General features: G+C 37.3%; 1 protein-coding gene across 1 annotated transcript; it reads left to right on the top strand.

The window, feature by feature from the left end:
- Positions 1-20,971: 20,971 nt before the first annotated feature.
- On the top strand, positions 20,972-22,799 carry LOC140884334 (aldehyde oxidase GLOX-like). Its single transcript, XM_073291060.1, has one exon. The coding sequence runs from the start codon at positions 21,143-21,145 to the stop codon at positions 22,775-22,777; it is 1,635 nt and encodes a 544-aa protein (XP_073147161.1). The 5' UTR covers positions 20,972-21,142; the 3' UTR covers positions 22,778-22,799.
- Positions 22,800-24,945: the final 2,146 nt, after the last annotated feature.

Below are 24,945 nucleotides of genomic sequence, written 5' to 3' on the forward strand. Positions count from 1 at the left end.
CAACCTAACAACAACAATTGCTCAAGGTAATCTCTTTACCGTTCTTCGTCCAACTCTACGACGATCCAATGCTGCTAACACTGGGCTCGACAAACTCCAAACGAATTTGTACGGAGGCAAAGAAGATGAACAACGATGATCAACTCACAAGCCAAGGTTCAACAACCCAAAACGGTTCAAAATCTCTAAAACTCAAACCGGCGGCGTAACGTCTATAAACTGAACAAATCGGAAATGCAGACAACAGTAAAATATCGATATCAACTCATATCAATGCTAAGACAACAATAAAGTCTCAAAACCAACCAATCTCAAAACTAGATTTTCGAAAATAGGCTTCCAAAAATCATAAGAATTCCGAACATCGCTCTATTACAAAACCGACAGAGAATAAACGATCAGAACTCTGCCAAGAACAACATACCTGAAACTCAATCGATTCTAACAACATCCGAAAAATAGAATGTATCTGATTGGAGAAAAACTTACAATATAATGGAGCTATTGCTGCCGTGATCGCTAAACTTCCTTCAAAAATAAATTCCAACATACGGATCGAGCTCGGACTGAAATCCCAAAGCTTGAAGTCACGTTTATCTCTTCAACAATGGTCGAACGAGATTAAGGAGGAGGGTTGAGTGAAAGACCAAGTAAAAATGAGCTTAGATATTATATAAAATCCATTAATTGCATTTTAGTCCCTGAAATTTCTAAAAGTTTCAAAATAGACCCTAATCAAAATCAAGTCGGCTCTTGAACTCTGTAATCTCCGATTAACTCAAATAAACTAAATTAAGATAAAATCGGGGCGTTACAATTCTCCCCCTCTAAGAAGAGATTTCGTCCTCGAAATCAAGTACGGTTCAGACTCAAAAGAAAAAGGGATAATATCCAAAGCTGGAAAGGAATCCATCTCTCCAAATAAGTCCAGAAACCTCTTTCACAAGTCGGACTCTATTTCCCAAAACTCTTTTTCAAAACCGTAACGGCTCAACTGTACTAGAACAAACTGACTCTGTTTGTTTCAGAGCTGCTTCTTTGTTAGGTCATACTCTGAATCAGTCATCTCAGGCATTTCGTCAATGCGACAACACCGGTACCATCAGCTAAAAAGCAAGGAAAATTCTGGTTGTTTTCACTTATCCATTTTTATCTCCAACTCATTTTTTTTTAATGCTTGCTGTTGGAAAACTGGCGAGTTCCCAGACCAATTACGATTGATACCCGGTGCAGCGGAAGTTTAAAATTTTCTCATGGAACGATTCCATGGTGTGGGTATCAACCATACAACGATTGAATTATTTGTGTGTAAAATTTAAATAACAATTAAATAAATTTTACCTCAAATCTCGCAACGAGATTAATGGACACCAACAGAACAATTCTGCTCTTGTTGTCTCTCCCTGGAACCGATGAACGCCTTCAATCAGGTCCACGAACAGAGGTTTAATCCCTCTGATAGATTGCACTAGAAAATCTATCAGAAGTTTTCTGCGAAGAGATTACACGAATCTGATTCGTTATTCCTGACCGCGATTCAAAATCACAGACCGGAATTTTCTCGGGCAGAGCAAAGGGAGGGGACGGCCGATCGGTTTTGAGAGGGTCTAGGGTTTTCGAAATTTTCTCTCAAAATTTATGACCTGTTGTGTGTAATTTCTGTACTGAAATAACTTATTTATAATGCAGGCCACTAACACCTTAGGGCCCATTAGTCATAAGCTGGGGCCCGACAAGCAAAGCCCGCTCGTTCAGAAATTAATATAAAATTCATCGTGACTCCGATTGATGAAACGATTTCACCAATGTGCACAGAAACCATTTCTGCACGTTTTAAAGTCAAAATAAATTTTCCTGAATCCGAATTCAGTGGTTTCCAAAAATGTCCATCCCTATGTCATTTTAGGAAACCCTACTCCCTTACTCTTAATTAAGAAGTCCAACTCCTTAGTTCATTAAATTTAACTCTTTAAATTTAACTATCTCAACGGGGATTAAAACTCCATTACACTGTGTGACCCTCAATGGTTCAGGGATACAGCTAGCCGTGGGCTCACAACTCCTTGTGACTCGGAACAACACTTTCCGACTTGCCCAACGAATCATGGTAAAGCGCCTAGCAACATCGCCCCATGATTCCCTAGGTATCACTGATAGTGCCTACAAGAACCAGTAGATTTTGGTTAGCGTACAGTACGGTCCCTTCATCCATATATCCCGATCGAATCAACAACCATTGGTATATCGAGAGTCGCTCAAGATTCGATAACTATGCAATGCATCTTGAAGATCAAATTAGTGACATCGCATGTGCTACTAAGAAACCATTTCTTAAATCACATCAAGTACTCTGGCCAGAGATTTGTCACACTAATATCTCCTCAGATCGCATAGGATATCCACACTCGCAAGTATGTGGTGAATCCTTGACAACAATGCATTGACTCCTATATGTGTAACTGTACCCAATCTCGACACCTGATGACCCCCTCAGAGTCGGTAAACGAGTCAAAGCACAGTACTAGCATATAGAGTCTCCATGATGTTTCAAGTCGTAAGGACTAATGGTGTACAACCAAAACCGCGGACTTTATCCACTCGATAAGTGATAACCACTTGGAAAGTCCGGATAGGGTAGTTCGACTATTCATCCTATGAATATCCATTTGCATGCTTCGAACATCTCCATGTTCCCTACCAATGAAACGTGGTACTCCGCATCGCAAATGCTAGTCTCAAACTCGAGCGATCCTTATCCTTATTATCGGACGGCTCAATCGACTAGGAACGGTTTTAGAATATACAGTGACTATAAGATGTATTTCATGATAGACATCTCCATGTTCTACCACATCTTACATACACTATAGTATATTCAAGGTCTTTATCAAAACAACAATAGTATATCACAATATAACAATATGAAGTAATATAAAGTCATTGCCATAAAAGTGTAAATAATATTAAACAAAAGATTGTTTATACAAAGAGTCAACAAAGCCCATAGCCACACAGTTGGCTCACTGGGCACCCACTCTTACACTTGCACTATTTCATTTCGTATTGAGCAGCATTATATGTTTGTTTTCTTTCATGGTCCATCATGGTGAAGACTCGGGTGGATTATATTTACAATTATCATTTCGATTTCTTGTGTAGATAATTGGCTCGTAACCGTATATTAAGTGTTTAGACCGTTGAGATTTAGTATTAATACTAGATAAAATAATAAGTTATTGTTGTGTTCCGAGGAACGAAGACTATCAACTATATCTAGTTCTAGCGAGAAGATTACTAGTTAGTGAATTAATTGAATGAGTTGTTTCATTTTAAACAGGATCGTTAAGAGTAAACGAACGACTTTGGTAAGCTGAATGGTTGTATTAATGATCTGATTATGATTTGGTGCATATTCGGGAATAAATATTCCCCGTGTAGAATCGATAATTTGGGTGATCAGTCGCGAGATAGGGAAATAGAGCTATCCCTAGTGAATGTCATCCGGTATGACTTAAGCGTCAACTGTGTGTACAGAATGATGAATAGAACATTCAGAAAGTTTTTTTAGTTAAGCTTTGTATTTTTTTATCGGTGAAATTCTAATGTACTGGAGGAACAATGAGGAAGCAATTACAATAAAGCTACCAACTCTTCAAGGTTCCCAATTGTATACTAAGTTTTGAAATATGAATTCAGGTTTTATCATATAATAATTTGGGAATTTTTGGATTTCCAGACCTGCTGTCGAGTTGAACAAGAGGTTTGAGATATTTCTTCAGACTATATGTAAGAATTATTTGGTACTTAGAGACGATCTAATCCAATAAATGGATAACAACTCATGATATATTTTGACTTCAAGAGTAAATATGGATTTCTGATTCGTTTGCGTTTGAGATAGAAAACGTGATGCCGCATAGTTTGCGTATGCCGCATAGTTTGGTTGTGAAAGTATTGGTCAGATCCATCTCGTATCTTGAGGGCCGATGAGGTAGAATTGTATAGTTCCCTTAGCTATCCTATTTAGAAAAGTTTAGTGTCTAGTTGCTAAGTATTTTGGGAACTTGTGGATTTCTAAAGAGCTCGAATTCTAGATTATATGTGTTAAGCTTAATTGATAAATAGACATTAAGCGCGGTCTCGTTGTGAGAAAGCTTTTAATTTATGGTTGTGGCCAACATAAATTATTTATTGGTTTATGGACTCTATTGCTTGAAGTTGTGAACTAGGACTCAAAGCTATCAAACTCAGGAAAGTAACAGATGTTTTAGGACTTTAGGTGGCGAATTAAGAACTCTTAAAGTCACATTGGAACAGTGATTAGAAATTTCTCTTAGGATACCATCACTTGAGAATGAATAGAATCATGAATATATATTGCAGTAAGAGTTAGCCAGATCCTTGATAATATAGATATCAGTAAGCATCAGACTGCGTAACGAAAGCTGATTAGGGACGACTCAAATGGGGCAGAGTTATAAAATTTAGTGTTTTGAATCCGGATCTAGTTAGTAGGCTTGAATTTCGAGGACAAAATTCCATGTAAGGGGGAAGGAATTGTAGCACCTAAAATCCAATGTCCTAAATCGCATGCATTAAATTAAATAAATATTATTATTATTATTTTTAAGTTTAATTGATTTAAATTCGTTATTTGAATTATGTTTTAATAAAATATTAATTACTTATTCAAATGATTTTATTGTACTAACTATTTAATTAATTCTTATAATTGTTTAAGTTTATTTATTTAAATGATTTTAATTGTCGAACTTATTTATTTAAATAACTTAAGTTTACCAGTTAGTTATTTAAATTATTTTAAATGTCTAGCTTATTTATTTAGCTGCTTTTGACTGTCCAATTTGTTTTAAAATTTTTTAATCCCAATTGTGTATTTATTTAAATGACTTTTAAACATTCATTTAGTTTATTTAAATTATTTTAATCGCTCTGTTTATTATTTAAATATTTTACTTATCACTGTGACATCAAAATATTTATGTATTGATTTTAATTTCTAAGATAGCGTTTAAATTATTTCAGATGTTTATTTGTTTAATTATTAAGTTAATTATCCTTGAGGTTCTTGAGTTCAGTGGCTTCCGGTGCACTAGAAATCAATCAGATGTTTATCGAAGAGATTTACAGATTTGATCTGTCAATTTAGAATGTAATTTTCCAAAAATCAAAGACTGAATTCTCTCTCAAAAGCGAGACAGGATTTTCGAATTCTCCTTAGAACTCTTCTAGGATTTTAGAAAATTCCTCTGTCAATTATGAGGTTGTGTGTGTTGCAGTATTTTCAAAAATTGAAAGAAAATCAATTAGTTATTTTCGAAAACTGCACCATCTACTATATATAATTTTTGTACTGGATTAAGTTATATGTCTAATAGGACACTAACTCCTTAGGGCCCATTATCCATAACTTAAACCCAACAAGCCAAGCCTGTTATTATAGAAATTAATATACAATTCATCTTGACTTCGATTGATAAACCGATTTCACCAATGTGCACAGAAACCATTTCTGCACCTTTTAAAGTCAAGATAATTTTTCTGAATATGAATTCAGTGATTTCCAAAAATGTCCATCCCTATGTCATTTTAGGAAATTCCACTCCCTTTAGTTAAGATGTTCAACTTCTCTTTCACTAAATTTAACTCTTTAAATTTAACTATCTCAACAGAGATTAGTAATCCATTACTTGAGTGACCCTCAATGGTTCAGGGATACAGCTAGCTGTGGGCTCACAACTCCTTGTGACTCGGAACAACAATTTTCGACTTACCCATCGAATCATGGTAAGAGCGCCTAGCAACATCGCCCCATGATTCCCTAGGTATCACTGATAGTGCCTGCAAGAACCAGTAGGTTTTGGTTAGCGTACAGTACGGTCCCTTCATCCAAATATCCAGATCGAATCAACAACCATTGGTACATCAAGAGTCGTTCGAGATTCGATAACTATGCAATGCATCTTGAAGATCAAATAGTGACATCGCATGTGCTACTAGGAAACCAAGTAACCTAAATCACATCGAGTACTCTGGCCAGAGATTTGTCACACTAATATCTCCTCAGATCGCATAGGATATCCACGCTCGAAAGCGTGTGGTGAATCCTTGACAACAAAGCATCGACTCCTATATGTGTCGTAACTGTACCCAATCCCGACACCTGATGACCCTCATAGAGTCGGTAAACGAGTCAAAGTACATTACTAGCATATAGAGTCTCAATGATGTTTTATGTAGTTAAGGACTAATGGTGTACAACCAAAACCGCGGACTTATCCACTCAATTAATAATAACCACTTGGAAAGTCCGAATAGGGTAGTTCGATCATTCATCATATGAATATCCATTTGCGTGCTTTGAACATCTCTATGTTCCATACCAATGAAACGTGGTACTTGGCATCGCAAATACTAGTCTCAATCTCGAGCGATCCTTATCCTTATTTGCGGACGGCTCAATTGACTAGGAAATATTTAGAATATACAGTGACTATAAGATGTGTTTCATGATAGTGATCTCTCTTTATTCACTATCTCATCTTACTTACACTATAGTATATTCAAGGTCTTTATCAAAACAACAATAGTATATCACAATATAATATTATGAAGAAAGAAAAAGAAAATGCCATTAATGAATGTAAATTATATTAAACAAAGATTGTTTACAATAAGAGACTCTCAAAGCCCTTAGCCACAACTTGGCTAGCGGGGCATCAACTCTTTCAATCTCCCACTTGCTCTATAGCCAACTAGTCATACTACGTAGTCTCATTGCTTCGCGATGTTTGTCAAACAATGGTCCTGACAAGGGCTTAGTAAGTGGATCAGAGATATTGTCTGCAGAGGCCACTCTCTCGACAGTGATGTCTCCTCTTTCCACGATCTCCCGGATGATGTGGTATTTCCTCAGTATGTGTTTGGATCTTTGATGAGACCTTGGTTCCTTTGCCTTAGCAACGGCACCAGTGTTGTCACAGTACACTGGGACTAGACCAACAGCTTCAGGAATTACACCCAACTCTTGGACGAAATTCCTCATCCAAACGGCCTCTTTAGCAGCAGCTGATGCTGCAATGTATTCTGCCTCAGTGGTGGAATCCGCTGTGGTGTCCTGCTTAGAACTCTTCCAAGAGACAGCACCGCCATTGAGCATGAATACAAATCCAGAGGTTGATTTCGATTCATCCACGTCACTTTGGAAGCTAGAGTCGGTATAGCCTTCCAATTTCAATTCTCTTCTCCCATAAACCATGAATATATTCTTAGTCCTTCTCAAGTACTTTAGAATATCCTTCACAGCTTTCCAATGCATTTGACCGGGATTGGCCTGATATCTGCTCGTGACACTTAGAGCAAAGGCTACATCCGGTCTGGTAGATATCATCCTATACATGATACTACCTATGGCTGACGCATATGGTATGTGTGTCATTTTCTCTATCTCTTCGTCAGTATTGGGAGAAATCGACTTGGATAGAGAAACTCCATGACACATAGGTAGATGTCCTCTCTTGGATTCATCCATAGAGAACCTTTTCAATATGGTGTCGATGTAGGTAGCATGAGTGAGTCCTATCATTCTCTTAGATCTATCTCTATAGATCTGTATTCCTAGAATATAGGACGCCTCACCCAAATCCTTCATCAAGAATCTACCTGACAACCATATCTTTGTTGACTGCAAAATCCCTACATCATTCCCAATGAGTAGGATGTCATCAACATAAAGCACTAAGAACGTCACAGCATCCTTAACTACTTTCTTGTACACGCATGGTTCCTCCGGGTTCTTGATGAAACCAAAGTCCTTTATTGTTTCATCAAATTTCTGGTTTCAACTTCTTGATGCCTGTTTGAGACCATAAATTGATCTCTGAAGCTTGCATACCTTATGCTCGCTTCCCATGGATGTGAATCCCTCAGGCTGCATCATATAAATCTCTTCCTTAATGTTTCCATTAAGAAATGCAGTCTTCACATCCATTTGCCATATCTCATAGTCATACCAAGCTGCTATGGCAATAAGGATTCTTATGGACTTGAACATTGCGACTGGTGAAAAGGTTTCATCATAGTCAACACCTTGTCTTTGAGTATAACCTTTTGCCACCAATCGTGCCTTGTAGGTCAGTACCTTACCATCAGGCCCAAGTTTTCTCTTGTAGATCCATTTACACCCTATTGGAACAATTCCATCGGGAGGATCTACTAGAGACCAAACTTGGTTTGTATGCATCGAGTCTATTTCCGACTGCATAGCTTCAAGACATAAATTCAAATCAGCATTAGAAATTGCTTCCTTGAAGTTTCTTGGATCACATCCAATGTCGGGTTCACTTTGATTCCCTTCAAGAAGTAGACCATATCGAATAGGAGGTCTAGAAGTCCTCTCGGATCTTCTAGGAAGAGGCGTGTCAATTATTGGTTCCTGGGGTGTGGGATCGTTATTTTGTATCTCGGGTTCTTCTCGAATTTCTTCGAGTTCCATCATCTTGCCTTTCTTATCAAGTAAGAACTCCTTCTCCATGAAGGTGGCATTCCTCGAAACAAACACTTTTGTTTCAGTAGGATGATAGAAATAATATCCGATTGAATTCTTCGGATACCCTACAAAATAACATAAGGTGGATCGACTATCCAACTTATCTCCCACTGTCTGCTTCATGTAATCAGGACATCCCCAAATCCTTTAGTACGAATACTTAGGAGTTTTGCCAGTCCATAATTCATATGGAGTTTTGTTCACTGCTTTAGTGTGGACATTGTTCAACAACAATACCGTTGTTTCAAGTGCATAGCCCCAAAACGAAGGTGGGAGCTCAGTGAAGCTCATCATAGATCGAACCATGTCCAACATAGTTCGATTGCGACGCTCCGAAACACCATTTAGCTGAAGTGTCATAGGAGGAGTCCACTGAGATAGAATCTCATTCTCTTTTAGATAGTCTAAAAACTCAGTACTTAAGTATTCTCCACCTCGATCCGATTGAAGTGCTTTAATACTCTTACCTAATTTGTTTTCTACTTAAGCCTTGAATTCTTTGAACTTTTCAAATGATTCAGACTTATATTTCATCAAATATAAATACTCATACCTATAATAATCATCAGTAAAGGTGATGAAGTAGGTGTGACCAAATTTAGTACCAATACTAAATGGGCCGCAAACTTCTGTATGGATCAAATCCAACAGATTTTGACTACGCTCAGGTTTTTCTTTGAAAGGAGTTTTAGACATTTTTCCTTTTAGGTAGGACTCACAAGTTGGTAGAGAGTTAATATCAGACATATCAAATATGCCCTCTCCCACTAGCTTGTTCATCCTCCTTGAGGAAATATGACCTAGCCTAGCATGCCAAAGGTTTGCCAGGTTTTGACTATCATTTTTCCTTTTATTTGTTGTTGTCGGTTTATCAACATAATTAATTGGTGCGTCTTTTAATTTTAAGTTATATAGATCGTTTTCAAGTTGTCCACATCCAATCAAATATTCATTCTTGTACATATTGCAATTCTTATTCGCAAAATTGCAAGAAAAACCATATCTATCAAGCATAGAAATAGAAATAATGTTTTAATGAAATCTGGCACAAATGAAACATCTCTCAAAAATAGCTTAAAATTAAATAAACGTCTCCCAAAGCTTTGGCTTCAACTACGGAACCATTCCCGAGCCATAACTGGGTCTTACCCATCCTTAGCCTACGACTTCTTGTCATCATCTGCAACTCATTGCAAATGTAAGATCTACATCTGGTATCCTATACCCAAGAAGTAGTATTAAGGAAACATTTATTTCAGTATAAAATATATCCTTTGCAGTTCGTAACTGCTCGATATATTCTATGTTGTTGCGCTTCCAGTAACCGGGTTTCTTGCAGAGATGGCAAACTTCTTTAGACTTGTTCAGTTTTTCATGTAACATTTGGCCTTAAGATCATGGTCCAACCATTTCTCTAGTTCGGCCAACCTTTCCGAAGTTACATTAGCCGGGGCTATTTTCGGAGGAGCCTTTTCTAGCACTTAGAAAATATTTTCCGAACTCAGGGAAATCTTAACTTACGGAACCAATTTGTATAGTTTGCGCCAGTCATTTTGTTTTGTTCGAGAATAGAGAATAGTGGATTGCGCGAATTCATCATAATGAAATACTGAGTTGAAACAGACAATTATCAGTGATTGTTTAATTAATTTACTAAGACATAAAATATGGCGAGTTTTATTTTATGAATTTCACTCCCACTATTTTAACGATTTCACTACCCTCTAGTGAAAACGAGAAACTTGTTTCCTTAGTGGAAACATGGAGTCCAATTGACAAATCATAGTCCCGAATAATATCAGCCAATCATAATTTTCAAAAGGTAGAGCCCAATTGCTTCCAAAGCAACCCCCATGCTTTTATCTCATGTCCAATAAGGGCCCAATAATATGACGCCGTTTATTGTGACATGTCAAGATGACCCATCAATATTAAGTTTTGATGGACGGTCGCCATGTGGATCCCCAATAATATGAGTCAATCCCATGGGAGTTCCATCCAACTTACAACATGTGTCGATCTAATGTACAGCTTTCCGACGAACGCCCCCCCCCCCCCCCCCCCCCCCCCCCCCAATAATATGAGCCGGACCGTGCCCGCGGGTAGCATCTCATACATTGATCTTGATGGAAGGTAAGAACATTTAAACAATATTTAAATTCCCTTTTGTTTATCTTGATATCAATTTTAAATCATATTTAAAATGAGGGATTTTAATTTTGAAAATTGTCTCATCTTTAAATAATTTGTATGCTTGCGGGATTCATGCAATTTAGTCTAAACATGCATACAACAATAATATCATATATTATATAAAGTATGATCGACCCCAATAACTAATCGACTCATGGTTGCCAATCACGAGTCTAAGTCCAATCCTAGGTGATATGCAAGTATGCAATGCAATCCTATTACATTGAACTTCCAATTTACATTTATTCAGTCTTTATTGTCTGCTGGGCCCACCATTGTCTTCAAATCTTTATCTCCCACTAAGTCTAATAAATTTACAATAAATTTCGATGACAAGTAGGGGATACATATTTAAGGGTGGGAACGGGCCATAAACCAGACCCACTTTTTATTACAAATGACAAATCAAATTGGGCTATAAACCAAGCCCATTAATAAAACCCAACAATAATAATAAAAACCAAATGTAAACAACCTAACATACACCTATAATATTGGTCATGGTAATCGATCATCCTTTTATCCAATAATTAATTCAATAATTAAATAATTGGATAACATGCAATGGCAACATAATCAAAAAGATAAAATCAAATTTTATCCAATAAATTCATAAGATCATATCTTATCATCAATTGTACCAAAATAATTAATTTTATAAAATCTAATTTAGCGGATAAAATTTATAAATTTTCCAAAAATTCAAATTTATCCAAAAATCAATTTTAAATATTTCGGACTCAAACAATTTGACCCGATGCCTCGTGGACCAATCAAAAACAATTTTCGATCGGACCAAAAACTAAAATTTCAAAAATTTAAAATTATTAAAAAATAATTTTTAATTTTTCGGGCTGCCCGGGACGTTCCCGGGCAGCCCCGCCCCCACGTGGGGCCCGGGCATGGGCAGCCCATCGCTGCCCCGAGCAGCGACGATCGCTGCTCGTGTTGCCCTTCAAATTTATTTTTAAAAATTTTGTTTTTGTTTCTAAAAACCCGAGGCTTAAAATTTTTGTACAATCGATAAATTTTAATCGTTTGATCTGAGAGCAACCTATATCTGACGCCACTGTTGGAACACGTTTTCAGATCAGTGTGATATGATACTCGGAGCAGCGAAAGTTTAAAAATTTTATTTTCTTATATGGAACAATTCCATATCATGGGTGTAAGATCCGAAAATATTAAATTATTAATTATGGAATTTGAGAATTAAATTCCATATTAAGGGCTAATATTGATTTGAGAAGTTATGAAAATGATAGATTTAATTTTCGAGCCAAAAATATTTAATTTGAGAATTTACGGATTTTGAGAAGTAAATTCCGAGAATTCTTAAATTAAAAGAATAAATATTCGATTTGAATATTTATGGGATTTAAGATTAAATTCCATGTTTCAGGAATCAAAGACGATTAATTTTGAAAATACAATCCGATCAGAGATTGATTTGCAAATATCGAATTTGAAAGGGCTAAAGTGCAAACGGTCGGGATTATTTAATTAATCCGAATTTAATTTATTTTAATCCAAGTATATTTAATTTGGGAATATTTAGAGTTTTGATTTTATTTCTAATATTCTTAAATTATTTTGGATTGAAATTGAATTAAAACGAAGGCCGATGACTTAATTGCAATTAATGAGGATTTGAGGGACTAAGTTGCAATTATGCAATATATACGATTTTCTGAAGCTTACTCAGCCTTGAAACGTGTAAATATTGTGTAAAGTTCAGAATTCATAAAAGTTGAACAGAGGAGCTCGACCCTTCCTTTTTCCTTTGAAATACGAGTTGTTCAAATCGCCGTAACTTTTGCGTCGGTTGTCCGATTTCGATTCCGAAAAATGTTCTGGAATCCTTGCGACAAAGCCTTTGTATTGATGTAAGTATTTAATCCTTTCGGCATGTTTTGAAGAACGAAATATGGTAGAGATCAGATTATGAAACTATGTTGTGTTTTTGAGTTCGTATGCCGTTCGATATCGCAGTCGGATTGGAAATGAATTAAGAAACGAACTTGTCATGGTTTCAGCATGTTTTTGACTTGTTAACATGTGATTATAGCTGCTGATATGTGAAGTATGAATGATATGAAGTGATTAGAAGTTGATAAGAAGTTCATAATGAATTCGATACCGAGTCGGTTCCCAATTTTCAATCGCTAGAACACCGGTTGATGTTTTAGGATCAGTTTTGATAACCAAAGATTGACTTGAGATGTTAGTGAAATGTTAGCAATGATATAGCATTTTTATTTCTCAGTTTCAGTCATGCTTGAAAGACGAACGATGCAAGACTCCAAGTTATACCGAATAAGAAGAAGTTGAAGTTTGAAATGATGTTGATTGAATCTATATGGATGATTTTGATTCAATTCTGAAATGATTGAATAGAATGAGGTTTGATATGCATGTTTTGATGATATGTTTCAGAGTTTAATAGGAGACTATTGACTCAAGAACCTCAACTTGAAACCAAAGAAGAAGTGATCAAGATTGAAGTGAATGTGATTGAAGATTGATTATGATTGAATGATCAGATTCATATAGGAGTTGTGGTACTTCCTATCCCGATGGGGAACATGAAAAACTCGAGAATGAAAGGTATAAAACGATATCGAGATTCAGGACTATGATAATCAAGATTGATGAATCTTGAGTAGTCCGCCAAATCACATACTAGTTATGTTTATTTTGATTATGAACTTGTTATTGTTCTTGTCGATCCATCCCAGGTAGTGGATCTTTATTGCTTTTGATATGATATGATGATATTGAATTGATTCTAATGCCAAGATTAGATGGACCTTATTTTTGAGTCTGATGAGACGACGATAGATGGATATCCATGTCAAGATCGGATACGAATCTTGATGGCAACGAAGTGATAAGAATCAATTCTTGAGATAAGCGCGCTATATAAATTGAAGTTTTGATTTGAAATTTAAGTCGAAATATGCGTTATGTTTACTCTATTCTTGAGTTGATATGTTTAGAGTTGATATGAATTTATTTAACGCATTTATATGTCGATTATACTGAGAATGAATTCTCACCGGAGTTTATCCGGCTGTTGCTTTGTTTTGTATGTGTGCATTTCAACAGATGGGGCAGGAGCTGGTCTGAGATGACATTGACAGCTTGGGAACGAGACTTAGCACGTGAGGACTCGGGTTTTAAGTTGAAAGAATGATACTTAGATAGCATAGAATTTGATATGAACTTGTGCTTAGAAGCTCACCTTTGAAGATGTTGTGTAGCTTTTTGTTCCATATCTTTATGCTATCTATTTGATGTAATAAGCTTTTGTTATAATGCCTGAAACTTGTTATATGTAGATATGCATGTTGTAGAAGATTTAAACCATGTTTGAGTTGGCTATGAAAGCTGGTGTTTGATTCTACAAGAGTTGACAGCAAGAATGGAAAGCTGAAATCTTCTGCTGCATGGTGCCCGCTCGATTGGTAGCTTTTGCCCGATCGAGCGCGGCAAGTAAATGGGCACACCCGAGAGTTTTGATTCATGGCTCGCTCGATCGTCTAACTTTGCCGGATCGAGCGAGGCTCGGAAATTTTTTTTAAAAAAAAATTCTGCTCTTGATTTAATATTCTTTAATTGTTTGATTAATTGTTTAATTAATCATTTGTTGCCCTAAAACAAGATTAGCAACCAGAGGTCCCCACAATGGGTATCAAATCCTAACGATTAAAATCAATATGTAAAATAATAATAACAATTAATATTTTACCTCTTCAAGCTATGGCTTGATTATGGACACCAACAGATTAATCTGCTCTTGTTGTAAATCCCAGAAACTGATAACTCGCTCGATCAATCTCCTGAATTAGGTCCACGAACAGAAGACTAAAACCCTCTGATTGATTGCACTAGAAATCAATCAGATGTTTATCGAAAAGATTTACAGATTTGATCTGTCAATTCAGAATGTAATTTTCCAAAAATCACAGACTGAATTCTCTCTCAAAAGGGAGACAGGATTTTCGAATTCTCCTTAGAACTCTTCTAGGATTTTTGAAAATTCCTCTGTCAATTATGAGGCTGTGTGTGTTGCAGTATTTTCAAAAAATGCAAGACAATCAATTAGTTATTTTCGAAAACTGCACCATCTACTATATATAATTTCTGTACTGGATTAAGTTATATGTCTAATAGGACACTAACTCCTTAGGGCCCATTATCCATAACTTAAGCCCAACAAGCCAAGCCTGTTATTATAGAAATTAATATACAATTCATCTTGACTGCGATTGATAAACCGATTTCACTAATGTGCACAGAAACCATTTTTGCACCTTTTAAAGTCAAGATAATTTTTCTGAATCCGAATTCAGTGATTTCCAAAAATGTCCATCCCTATGTCATTTTAGGAAATTCCACTTCCTTTAGTTAAAAATTCCAACTTCTCTTTCGCTAAATTTAACTCTTTAAATTTAACTATCTCAACGGGGATTAGTAATTCATTACTTGTGTGACCCTCAATGGTTCAGGGATACAGCTAGCTGTGGGCTCATAACTCCTTGTGACTCGGAACAACAATTTCCGACTTATCCATCGAATCATGGTAAGAGCGCCTAGCAACATCGCCCCATGATTCCCTAGGTATCACTGATAGTGCCTGCAAGAACCAGTAGGTTTTGGTTAGCGTCCAGTACGGTCCCTTCATCCAAATATCCCGATCGAATCAACAACCATTGGTACATCGAGAGTCGTTCGAGATTCGATAACTATGTAATGCATCTTGAAGATCAAATAGTGACATCGCATGTGCTACTAGAAAAACCAAGTAACCTAAATCACATCGAGTACTCTGACCAGAGATTTGTCACACTAATATCTCCTCAGATCGCATAGGATATCCACGCTCGCAAGTGTGTGGAGAATCCTTGTCAACAAAGCATCGACTCTTATATGTGTCGTAACTATACCCAATCCCGACACCTGATGACCCTCATAGAGTCGGTAAACGAGTTTAAGTACAGTACTAGCATATAGAGTCTCAATGATGTTTCAAGTAGTTAAGGACTAATGGTGTACAACCAAAACCGCGGACTTATCCACTCAATTAATAATAACCACTTGAAAAGTCCGAATAGGGTAGTTCGATCATTCATCATATGAATATCCATTTGCATGCTTTGAACATCTCTATGTTCCATACCAATGAAACGTGATACTTGACATCGCAAATGCTAGTCTCAATCTCGAGCGATCCTTATCCTTATTTGCGGACGGCTCAATTGACTAGGAACTGTTTAGAATATACAGTGACTATAAGATGTGTTTCATGATAGTGATCTCTCTTTATTCACTATCTCATCTTACTTACACTATAGTATATTCAAGGTCTTTATCAAAACAACAATAGTATATCACAATATAAAATTATGAAGAAATATAAAGAAAATGGCATTAATGAATGTAAATTATATTAAACAAAGATTGTTTACAATAAGAGACTCTCAAAGCCCTTAGTCACAACTTGGCTAGCGGGGCATCAACTCTTTCAGTATGGCCATTATGAATTCATAGTCATGCCTTTTGGTCTAACGAATGCACCAGCAGTATTTATGGGATTGATTAATAGAGTATTTCAGAAGTATCTAGATGACTTTGTGATTATCTTTATCGATGATATTTTGATATACTCTAAAAATTTGTGTGAACATGCTGACCATCTCAGAAGTGTATTGAGAACTCTACGAGAAGAGAAATTGTAACCCCCCGAATTTATCTTAATTGACTTTATTTGAGATAATCAGAGATTATAGAGTTCAAGAGCCGACTTGATTTTGATCAGGGTCTATTTTGCAAATTTCGGAAATTTCAGAGACTAAAGTGCAAAAATGGGATTTGTTATATATTTAAGAGGACTTTGACTCTTCTTCCTCCCCCATTCTCCTCCTCCATCGCCTCTACCTCCATTGAATACTCCCCAACGTGACTTCAAGATTTGGGATTTCAGTCCGAGCTCGATCCGTCCATTAGAATTTATTTCCGAAGGCAGATTAGCGATCACGGCAGCGAGAGCTTCGTTCTATCGTAAGTTTTTCTCCGATCAGATACATTATATTTTTTGGATATTGTTAGAATCGATTCAGATTCGAGTATGTTGTTCTTGGAAGAGTTCTGATCGTTTAATTTCTGTCGGTTTTGAAATAGAGCGTCAATTGGAATTGTTATAATTTTTGGAGGGATTTTCGAAAAAGTGAGTTTGGTGATTTGTTGGAATCAGATTGTTTTGGTTGAATGTTGGTTGATTTGAGTTTATTGGATTGATATTATGCTGTCTGCGATTTCAGTTTGATCAGAATATATCCGTTATGCCGCCGATTTGAGTTTTTGGCTATAGTTTGGTTTGAATTGTATTGAGCGGTTTTCAGTCATGTTTGAATGTCGATAGTGATCTAGGGCCTTTATTACTTCTTTTGCAGATTAGTTTAAAGGCCGTTGAGTTGCGAGGTTGCAGGAGTTGTATCGTTTTTGAAGATTTCAACCGGTTTGGAGCATCGACGTTTGAGAAGAGGTATAAGACGACTTAGACTGGAATGGAACGAGTAACTCGAATCCGACTTGATTCGAGTGTTCCGAAGAAATCACATACTTGCATGTTAATTTAATTACTTGAATTTATTGAATGAGTTATGATTTGCATTGCATTCATCTTGAGACAAAACCCTTGATTTCAGCGTGCAGGACGACCCTTTTATGTTAGACGTTTTGGGCCGGGCTTTTAAGCGAGTGGTCTAGGCGTAGAGGTTCGCCTAGTGCTAACATACTCCTTATAGTTGCACCAAAGTCTAGAGGATGGAGATACGTAGCACCACCTCGATCGGGAGAGTTGGTGAGTTGTTTACGTGATCTCATCCTTGGGATCCCAAAAGCAGAAGCAGCAACTCTTTTGATTATCCAGACTTGATAATCCCGGATTTTAAGACATGCATTTCATTTTGATTTCTCTTGGAATTGCATGGTTGAAATCTGAATATCTGGAAGTTGATGTATTTCATTTTGAAATGCTTATCTGATATTGCATGCTAGTCTTTTTTACTGGGAATATTATTCTCACCGGATTATCCGGCTGTTGTCTTGTTTTATATGTGTGCTTGGCAACAGGTGGGGCAGGACCGAGTCAGAGATCGCATGGCTAGGTGGTCGAGTTGATAGAATGAGGTCTTTTTATTGTAGAAGTCGAATATGTAATCGAACTTAGATTGTATTCGAACTTGTATCGTATTGTATTTTGGATTGTAACTTAGATTGGAAGCATGTTCTATTAGTTGGTTTGGATGTATAACTCTAGAACTACCTTGTAATGTAATATGCATGTTGAATATGTTGATGCATGTGTTAGATTGAAGATTTGAATGGTGTTGGAATGGTAGAAAGCCTGCCCTGTTTCAGTTTTTTTCTGGGCAGAGGGCGCGCTCGATCGCACGAGTTCATCGGATCGAGCGCGGCCCTCATATTTGTTGAGGCAGAGAACCTTGCAGAATTTGTGCGCTCGATCCCGTGAGTTCATAGGATCGAGCGCAGCACCTGTGTTTTCCCGGCAGTGTTTGAGGCATGGATGGTGCGCTCGATCGCACGAGTTCATGCGATCGAGCGCAACCCCTTTTTAAAAAAAAAATTTGCTTTTATTTTTTGGATCTTGTATGCTTAATAATTGTTTATCTACAGATTAGATGATTAGAATCGAGGTCTCACATTAAGTGGTATCAGAGAGATAAGATTCTTGGACTGAATTTAGAAGTGAGCGGGGTAGATCGAGTCCGCATGAATTGAATTCTTGCATGTGATTGAATTATTTAAATTGATTTATTTAAATACCATGCGAGCATGCTTTATTAATTGAGAATTATTTGAATTACATGACTATGTGATTTAAATTATAAAACATGATCTACTTGAGATATAAATGTTTCTATTATCGTCCGCAATCCGAATTCTGAGAGGTTGCTAGGGCACCGAATTGCAGCGATTGAGATATCTTGTGTCCTAACCTTTGATTATCATATATATCCTCGTCGAGTTATTAACAGGAACCCACCGCCAGTTACTCCTCCAAACGAGCAATCTAGTTTAGAGATTGATCAGATGGATGTCACCCCGACACCAATGGAAACTTTGGTGTTAAGGTTTCGGACTTTTAATCCACCGAATCTGCAGAGTACCGAACATGCAGTTGGTTGTGAAAACTGGTTACATTAGATCGATCAGTTGTTTGTTTATCTGGGCTATACCGATGACCGTTGAATTCGGTTAGTTATGTATCAACTTCAAGGTATTGCAAAAAGTTGGTGGATTTCGAGGAAGAAAGCATTAGAGAATCAAGGTAAGTCCATTTGTTGGAGTCTGTTTAAATCTGAATTTCTGCAGCTTCCTTTCCAACAATCAAACCGATCTAGAGGGAGTGACTTTAGAAAGCATATTCAATCGAAGGGATAGCAATTCAAGAAGTCTGGGAGCAGTTCTTCTAGCTCCAACGGAAGGGAACATACTATACGATAACCCTAATCGATTATTTCTTGCAGACACTATCAGTGATACCTAAGGAATCATGGGACGATGCTACTAGACTCTCTTTCTACGATTCGATGGGTCAATCATAAATGAATTATGAAATTATTATGATCAAAGTGTTGGGGCATAAAATGGGGTGAGTTAGGATAAGCCCTTATAAAGGATCCAATCATAAATCAATTCTGACATTCTTATGATTCATGGACTTGTAAAAGTACAAGCCCATCGTGCAAATTAATTAAAGTCTTAAATAAATTTGATTGATTTTTTTATTGTAGTTGGACTTGGAATAAAAGTGTCCATGATGCATACATATAAATGTATATATATATATATATGTGAAAGCGTGTATATGTATATTATGTGTATGCACGTGTGTTTGTGTATATATATATATACATTGATATATATATATTTATATATGTAACTTGTATATATATATTAATATATATGTATGAAATATTATATATGGTTTACGCGTGTGAGTGTTGGTAAATATATATATGATAATAATAATATACTTGGGTTGATATATTATTGTCTTAACACACAACTTGTTCACGAAAAAAAATACATAATATATACATGTATGATTTTCAAAAAAAACAACCATAATTTCTATATGTAAGAATCGTCCAATATCTCCTCTAATTGATAGAGGATTTTGTGTGGTATTTTATTTTCTGTTTGAAATCTCAACGAAAAAATTCTTTATTTATCTCTAGTGCGAGTTCGACGAGGAACAGACAATGCGATCGTGGATTTGATTTGGAGATTGAAGAAAGACGTATTCAAGTTGATCGTTCGTAGGGAGTTACAACAAGAGTTATCTCTGTTAATTCTGAAATAGTTGGTGCCAAGTGAATTTTTGACTAAGCTATAAATTTATAGCACCCTATGTATGTTGATTAAAACATACGAGTGCGCGCCCAAACAATTTTGAATGTCAAACTTAAAATTTTAAAACTTCCGTTGTGTCATGGACACGAGAAAAACGATACTTCGACATATACACCAAACTACGTGTCAAATATTGAAACTACATATTTCACTTATATGAAAATTTGATAGACATCTCAGCCCTTAAAATTTTATAATAGTTGCACCGTTAAGCCTTTTCAAGGCAGTTATTGAGTACGCATTATTACTGTACCTAAGAAACTATTGTTTATGAAAATATTATGTCAATGGTGCGAAAATGCTCTTCTAATATGATAATAATTTTTATATATATCTACTAAAAAATATCACGTGTATTTGTGAATAAAAATGGTCCATTCTAATGTAGATGATGTATTTGACTATATGTAAATATTTTCACAACAATAGAATGACATTTTCATATCATAGACCTAACATTTTAAAAATAATAATTAAATATTAGGTATAATAACAGTGCATGTTTGACAACTCGTCATAAAATGATAACATATATAATTATTATAAAAGATGAGAGAGATACCTATTAAATTTTCACAATTAAATATATATTTTTGATATTTAAGGATGAGTTTGATAAAAAAAAAATTTGAATGACACGTATAATTGACAATTATAAATTTTTTTACTTGAATATCTACATCCTTATCGTTTGTGAAATCAAGATCCAACTTCATCATTCCCACATCCATTCTGAGGGACCGCATAATCATATGGTGACAAAAATCCAAAATTAAAATTTCATCTCAAAAACAAAAACTTTATTAATTACAAGTATAAAAAATAAATTTATTTTGTCCCGTTTCACAAATTTGCTTGTGATTCTGCCTCAGTTCAGATTTCACCGCAGTCATTTAAAACTATACTTCCATCAAAGAACTCACACGTACCCCAACAATGAAAATCCCAATCCTTTTACTCTCCCTCTTCCTCCTTGTCCGGCCGCCACCGTTTCACCGGAATACTCTCGCCCACGCCGCCGCCGGAGAATGGCACCTGCTCCTCTCCAACATCGGCCTATCCGCCATGCACATGCAGCTCCTACACACCGATCGAGTCGTTATCTTCGACCGAACCGACTTCGGCAGCTCCAACATCTCCTTGCCCGACGGCAGATGCCGCGACGACCTGAACGACACCGCGTTACAGCACGACTGCACCGCGCACTCGGTCGAGTACGACGTGGCCGCCAACTCCGTCCGCCCCCTCATGGTCCTCACCGACGTGTGGTGCTCCTCCGCCGCGGTAATGGCGGACGGGACTTTGATACAGACCGGCGGATACAACGACGGGGATCACGTGGTTAGAGTTTATAAACCATGTGCCGACAATTCTTGCGACTGGGCAGAGATTCCCAACGGGCTTGCGCAGAGGAGATGGTATGCTACCAATCATATCTTGCCGGACGGCAGGGAGATCATCATCGGCGGCCGGAGGCAGTTCAATTACGAATTCTACCCGAAAAAGCCTGCCGAGAAGTCATATAATCTACCTTTCCTCGTACAGACAAACGATCCGAGGATTGAGAACAATCTATATCCATTTGTTTTCCTGAATGTGGACGGGAATTTGTTCATCTTTGCGAACAATCGATCCATATTATTCGATTACGTAAGAGGGGTCGTCGTGAAAAGCTACCCGGCGATTCCGGGCGGAGATCCAAGGAGCTATCCGAGTTCAGGTTCCGCCGTCTTGTTGCCGCTGAAGAACAGCTCCTCGGCTGAGGCTTTGGTTTGTGGTGGAGCTCCGAAGGGAGCTTATATCAGTGCAAATAATGGTAATTTCACGGACGCACTTAACACGTGCGGGAGGATCCGAATAAATGACCCGAATCCTCAATGGATCATGGAGACCATGCCAATGGGTCGGGTCATGGGGGATCTGGTTTTGTTACCCAATGCTAATGTCTTGATCATAAATGGGGCGGCTTCAGGTACCGCTGGGTGGGAATTGGGTCGAAATCCGGTTCTCACCCCGGTTATTTATATGCCCGATTGTTCGGTCGGATCGAGATTCGAATTGCAAAACCCGAGCACCATCCCACGTATGTATCACTCAACTGCCGTTTTGTTACGCGATGCTCGGATATTAGTTGGTGGTAGCAATCCTCACACATATTATAATTTCACCGGAGTCTTGTTTCCGACTGATTTATCTTTAGAAACGTTTTCTCCATCGTATATGGATTCGAAATCAGCTAACTTACGCCCGGAAATAATTTTACCCGCTTCGCAATCCGAAATCCGATACGCGCAACAATTGGATATCCAATTTTTTGTTCCTCAAGGCATGGTAAACGGGGCTCGGGTCATGGTAACTATGGTGGCTCCACCATTTACTACACATTCATTTTCAATGAACCAAAGGCTATTAGTTCTTAGTGGTGGAGAGGTCTCAGTATTGGGAAACTCTACGTTCCGGATTCGGGTCATGACACCGGCTTCGGGTAATCTCGCCCCGGCCGGATATTATCTTTTATTCGTTGTTCATGGGGATATTCCGGGTGAGGGAATTTGGATCCAAATCAAGTGAAATCCGATTCCCATTCTTTTATTATTTTTTGTCTGTTTATTTTTCTAATACGTGAAATTGGATTGTGGGAAACGAATTGTTTTGAAGTCAACAAATTACTATATTTGATTTTATGAATAAATGTTGATCTTAACTGAGTTTATAAAGAGAACATTTAAATATGCTGCCAGCTGCTCCACGAGTGATGTGTTTTTATTCTATAGGGGACAAAAGAAGCTGGCAATTATATTTTATATATTTAAAAAAGGTACTATTTAATTTATTTGTTAAGAAAAAAAGTAATATGATTTATTTTTAAAAAATTATTAAATTTTGAACTTTGTATACGTGTTTAATCTTCCAAGAATCGGCCTCCCCTCATTCGAACAGTTATCCTCAGCTATATTTTTTTGTTTGGTAACATAAACTCATTATGAAAAGAGAAAATGAAAATTTTAGAATGAAGTAAACTTATTTTCAAATTCATGCTCCCGTGAGTGTGAATTCAGTCACACTATTTACTTAAGTAATAAATAAATATATTAATTTTTTTCGAAATAAAAAAATAGATGCCTACTCCAATAAAAGCACAATAAATAGACATGATTATGAGTTTAATTAATTACAAAATTGGGGCACATGTGAAAGAACTAATTAAATAGGACATTAAATATATATCTTTTGGTGAATTTATAATTGTAAGGTAGGGGTGTCAACGCTTGCTCATTGATTAAAAATGGAGACTGGGATAGAGAATTTATTTTCGAACAGTTTTGATGGACATGTCGCTGGAGAGATACTAAAGATCCCTCTCCCAACCACGGATGTGCCTGATACTCGATTCCTAAGGGGAAATACTCAGTCCGATATGGTTGCAGATTACAAAGGGGCCTGTTTGATCCACCGGAACATCAGTTGAGGTTCCCGAATGAAAGTTGGTGTTTTTTTCTCTGGAGCCTCTCCTTACCTCGGAAAGTGAGATTATTCTGGTGGGGTGTTGCTCATGATTGTGTTCCAACAAATCTGAATTTATTGCGGCATCATGTTCCGACCAGTAGCGGGTGTGGTCTCTATGCTTTTCCATACGAGACCACATGCCACTCTCTGGTTCAATGTGCGGGAATCAAGAATTATAGAAACACACTTTGTTCGCATGCTTTACAAAAGAGATTAAAGGTGATGGTGGTCTCGACCTCTGTCTGTGGTTGAATAGTAAGCTGTCAAAAAAAGAGTTTGAAAACTTTGCTATGCGTGGCTGGGCAGTGTGGAAGGAAAGACAAACCTTTATTCATGGTGAGGGCTGAAAGAATTTTCCGGAGTAAATATCTTGGGGCGCCTCTATATATGCTAGTAGAATTTCGAGCCTCAAGATCGCGGCTGCCGGAGTAAAAAAATGTACAGGTGGCTTTAGATTCCTTATTAGTAGTGCAAGCGGTCACGGTTGACCAGAAAGACATAGGATGTAGTGACCCGTATCCAGAATTAACGATTAATAAATAATTAATCGTGCGATCATGTTTAAATTTAGTAAAACATGATTAAGCAAATTTCCAAGGGATTAACGGAGTCCGAAAATGGATCTAGGATACTAAAAAATGGTGGAAAAGGTTCGGGAGGATCGGACGACCCAAACTGAGTTCGGAGAATCCGAACTGGGAACGGAGCCAAGGGTCGGAGGATACGAGCAGTTCGGACACTCCGAAATTGAGTTCGGACGATCCGAACTTTAGCAGTGACACGTGTGTTCGTATCATTGGATGGCTGACGTTATGGATGACGTAATATTGAGTTCTGACGATCCGTTGGGCGAGATCGGACCATCCGAATAGTGTACGGGACAGGTGCATGGTTTCATGCGATTGGGTTGACACGTGGCGGAGATCGGACGATCCGTTGAGGCGACCGGGCGGTCCGAAGCAGATCGGACGCTCCGAAGGCGTGATCGGACGGCCCGATCGTGGTCTATAAATATGGGGTCCGAGCTCCTCATTTGTGCAACTTCCGAATTCCTCTCCTTCGCCCACACGACTCTATTTAGGGCTTTGGGTACTCTTATTTTAGAGTTGGAGTAGGAAATATATTTTAGCATAGTCAGACAGTGTCTACATAGTAGCGGAGCAGTGCTCATGTAGCAAAGCCGTGCTCGAGGCTGTGGAGCTGCAGTAGGGGTGTGCCTCTAGTTGCGGGAT

This window comes from Henckelia pumila, chromosome 2 (genome assembly GCF_033568475.1).
Source record: "Henckelia pumila isolate YLH828 chromosome 2, ASM3356847v2, whole genome shotgun sequence".
Classification (NCBI taxonomy): Eukaryota; Viridiplantae; Streptophyta; class Magnoliopsida; order Lamiales; family Gesneriaceae; genus Henckelia; species Henckelia pumila.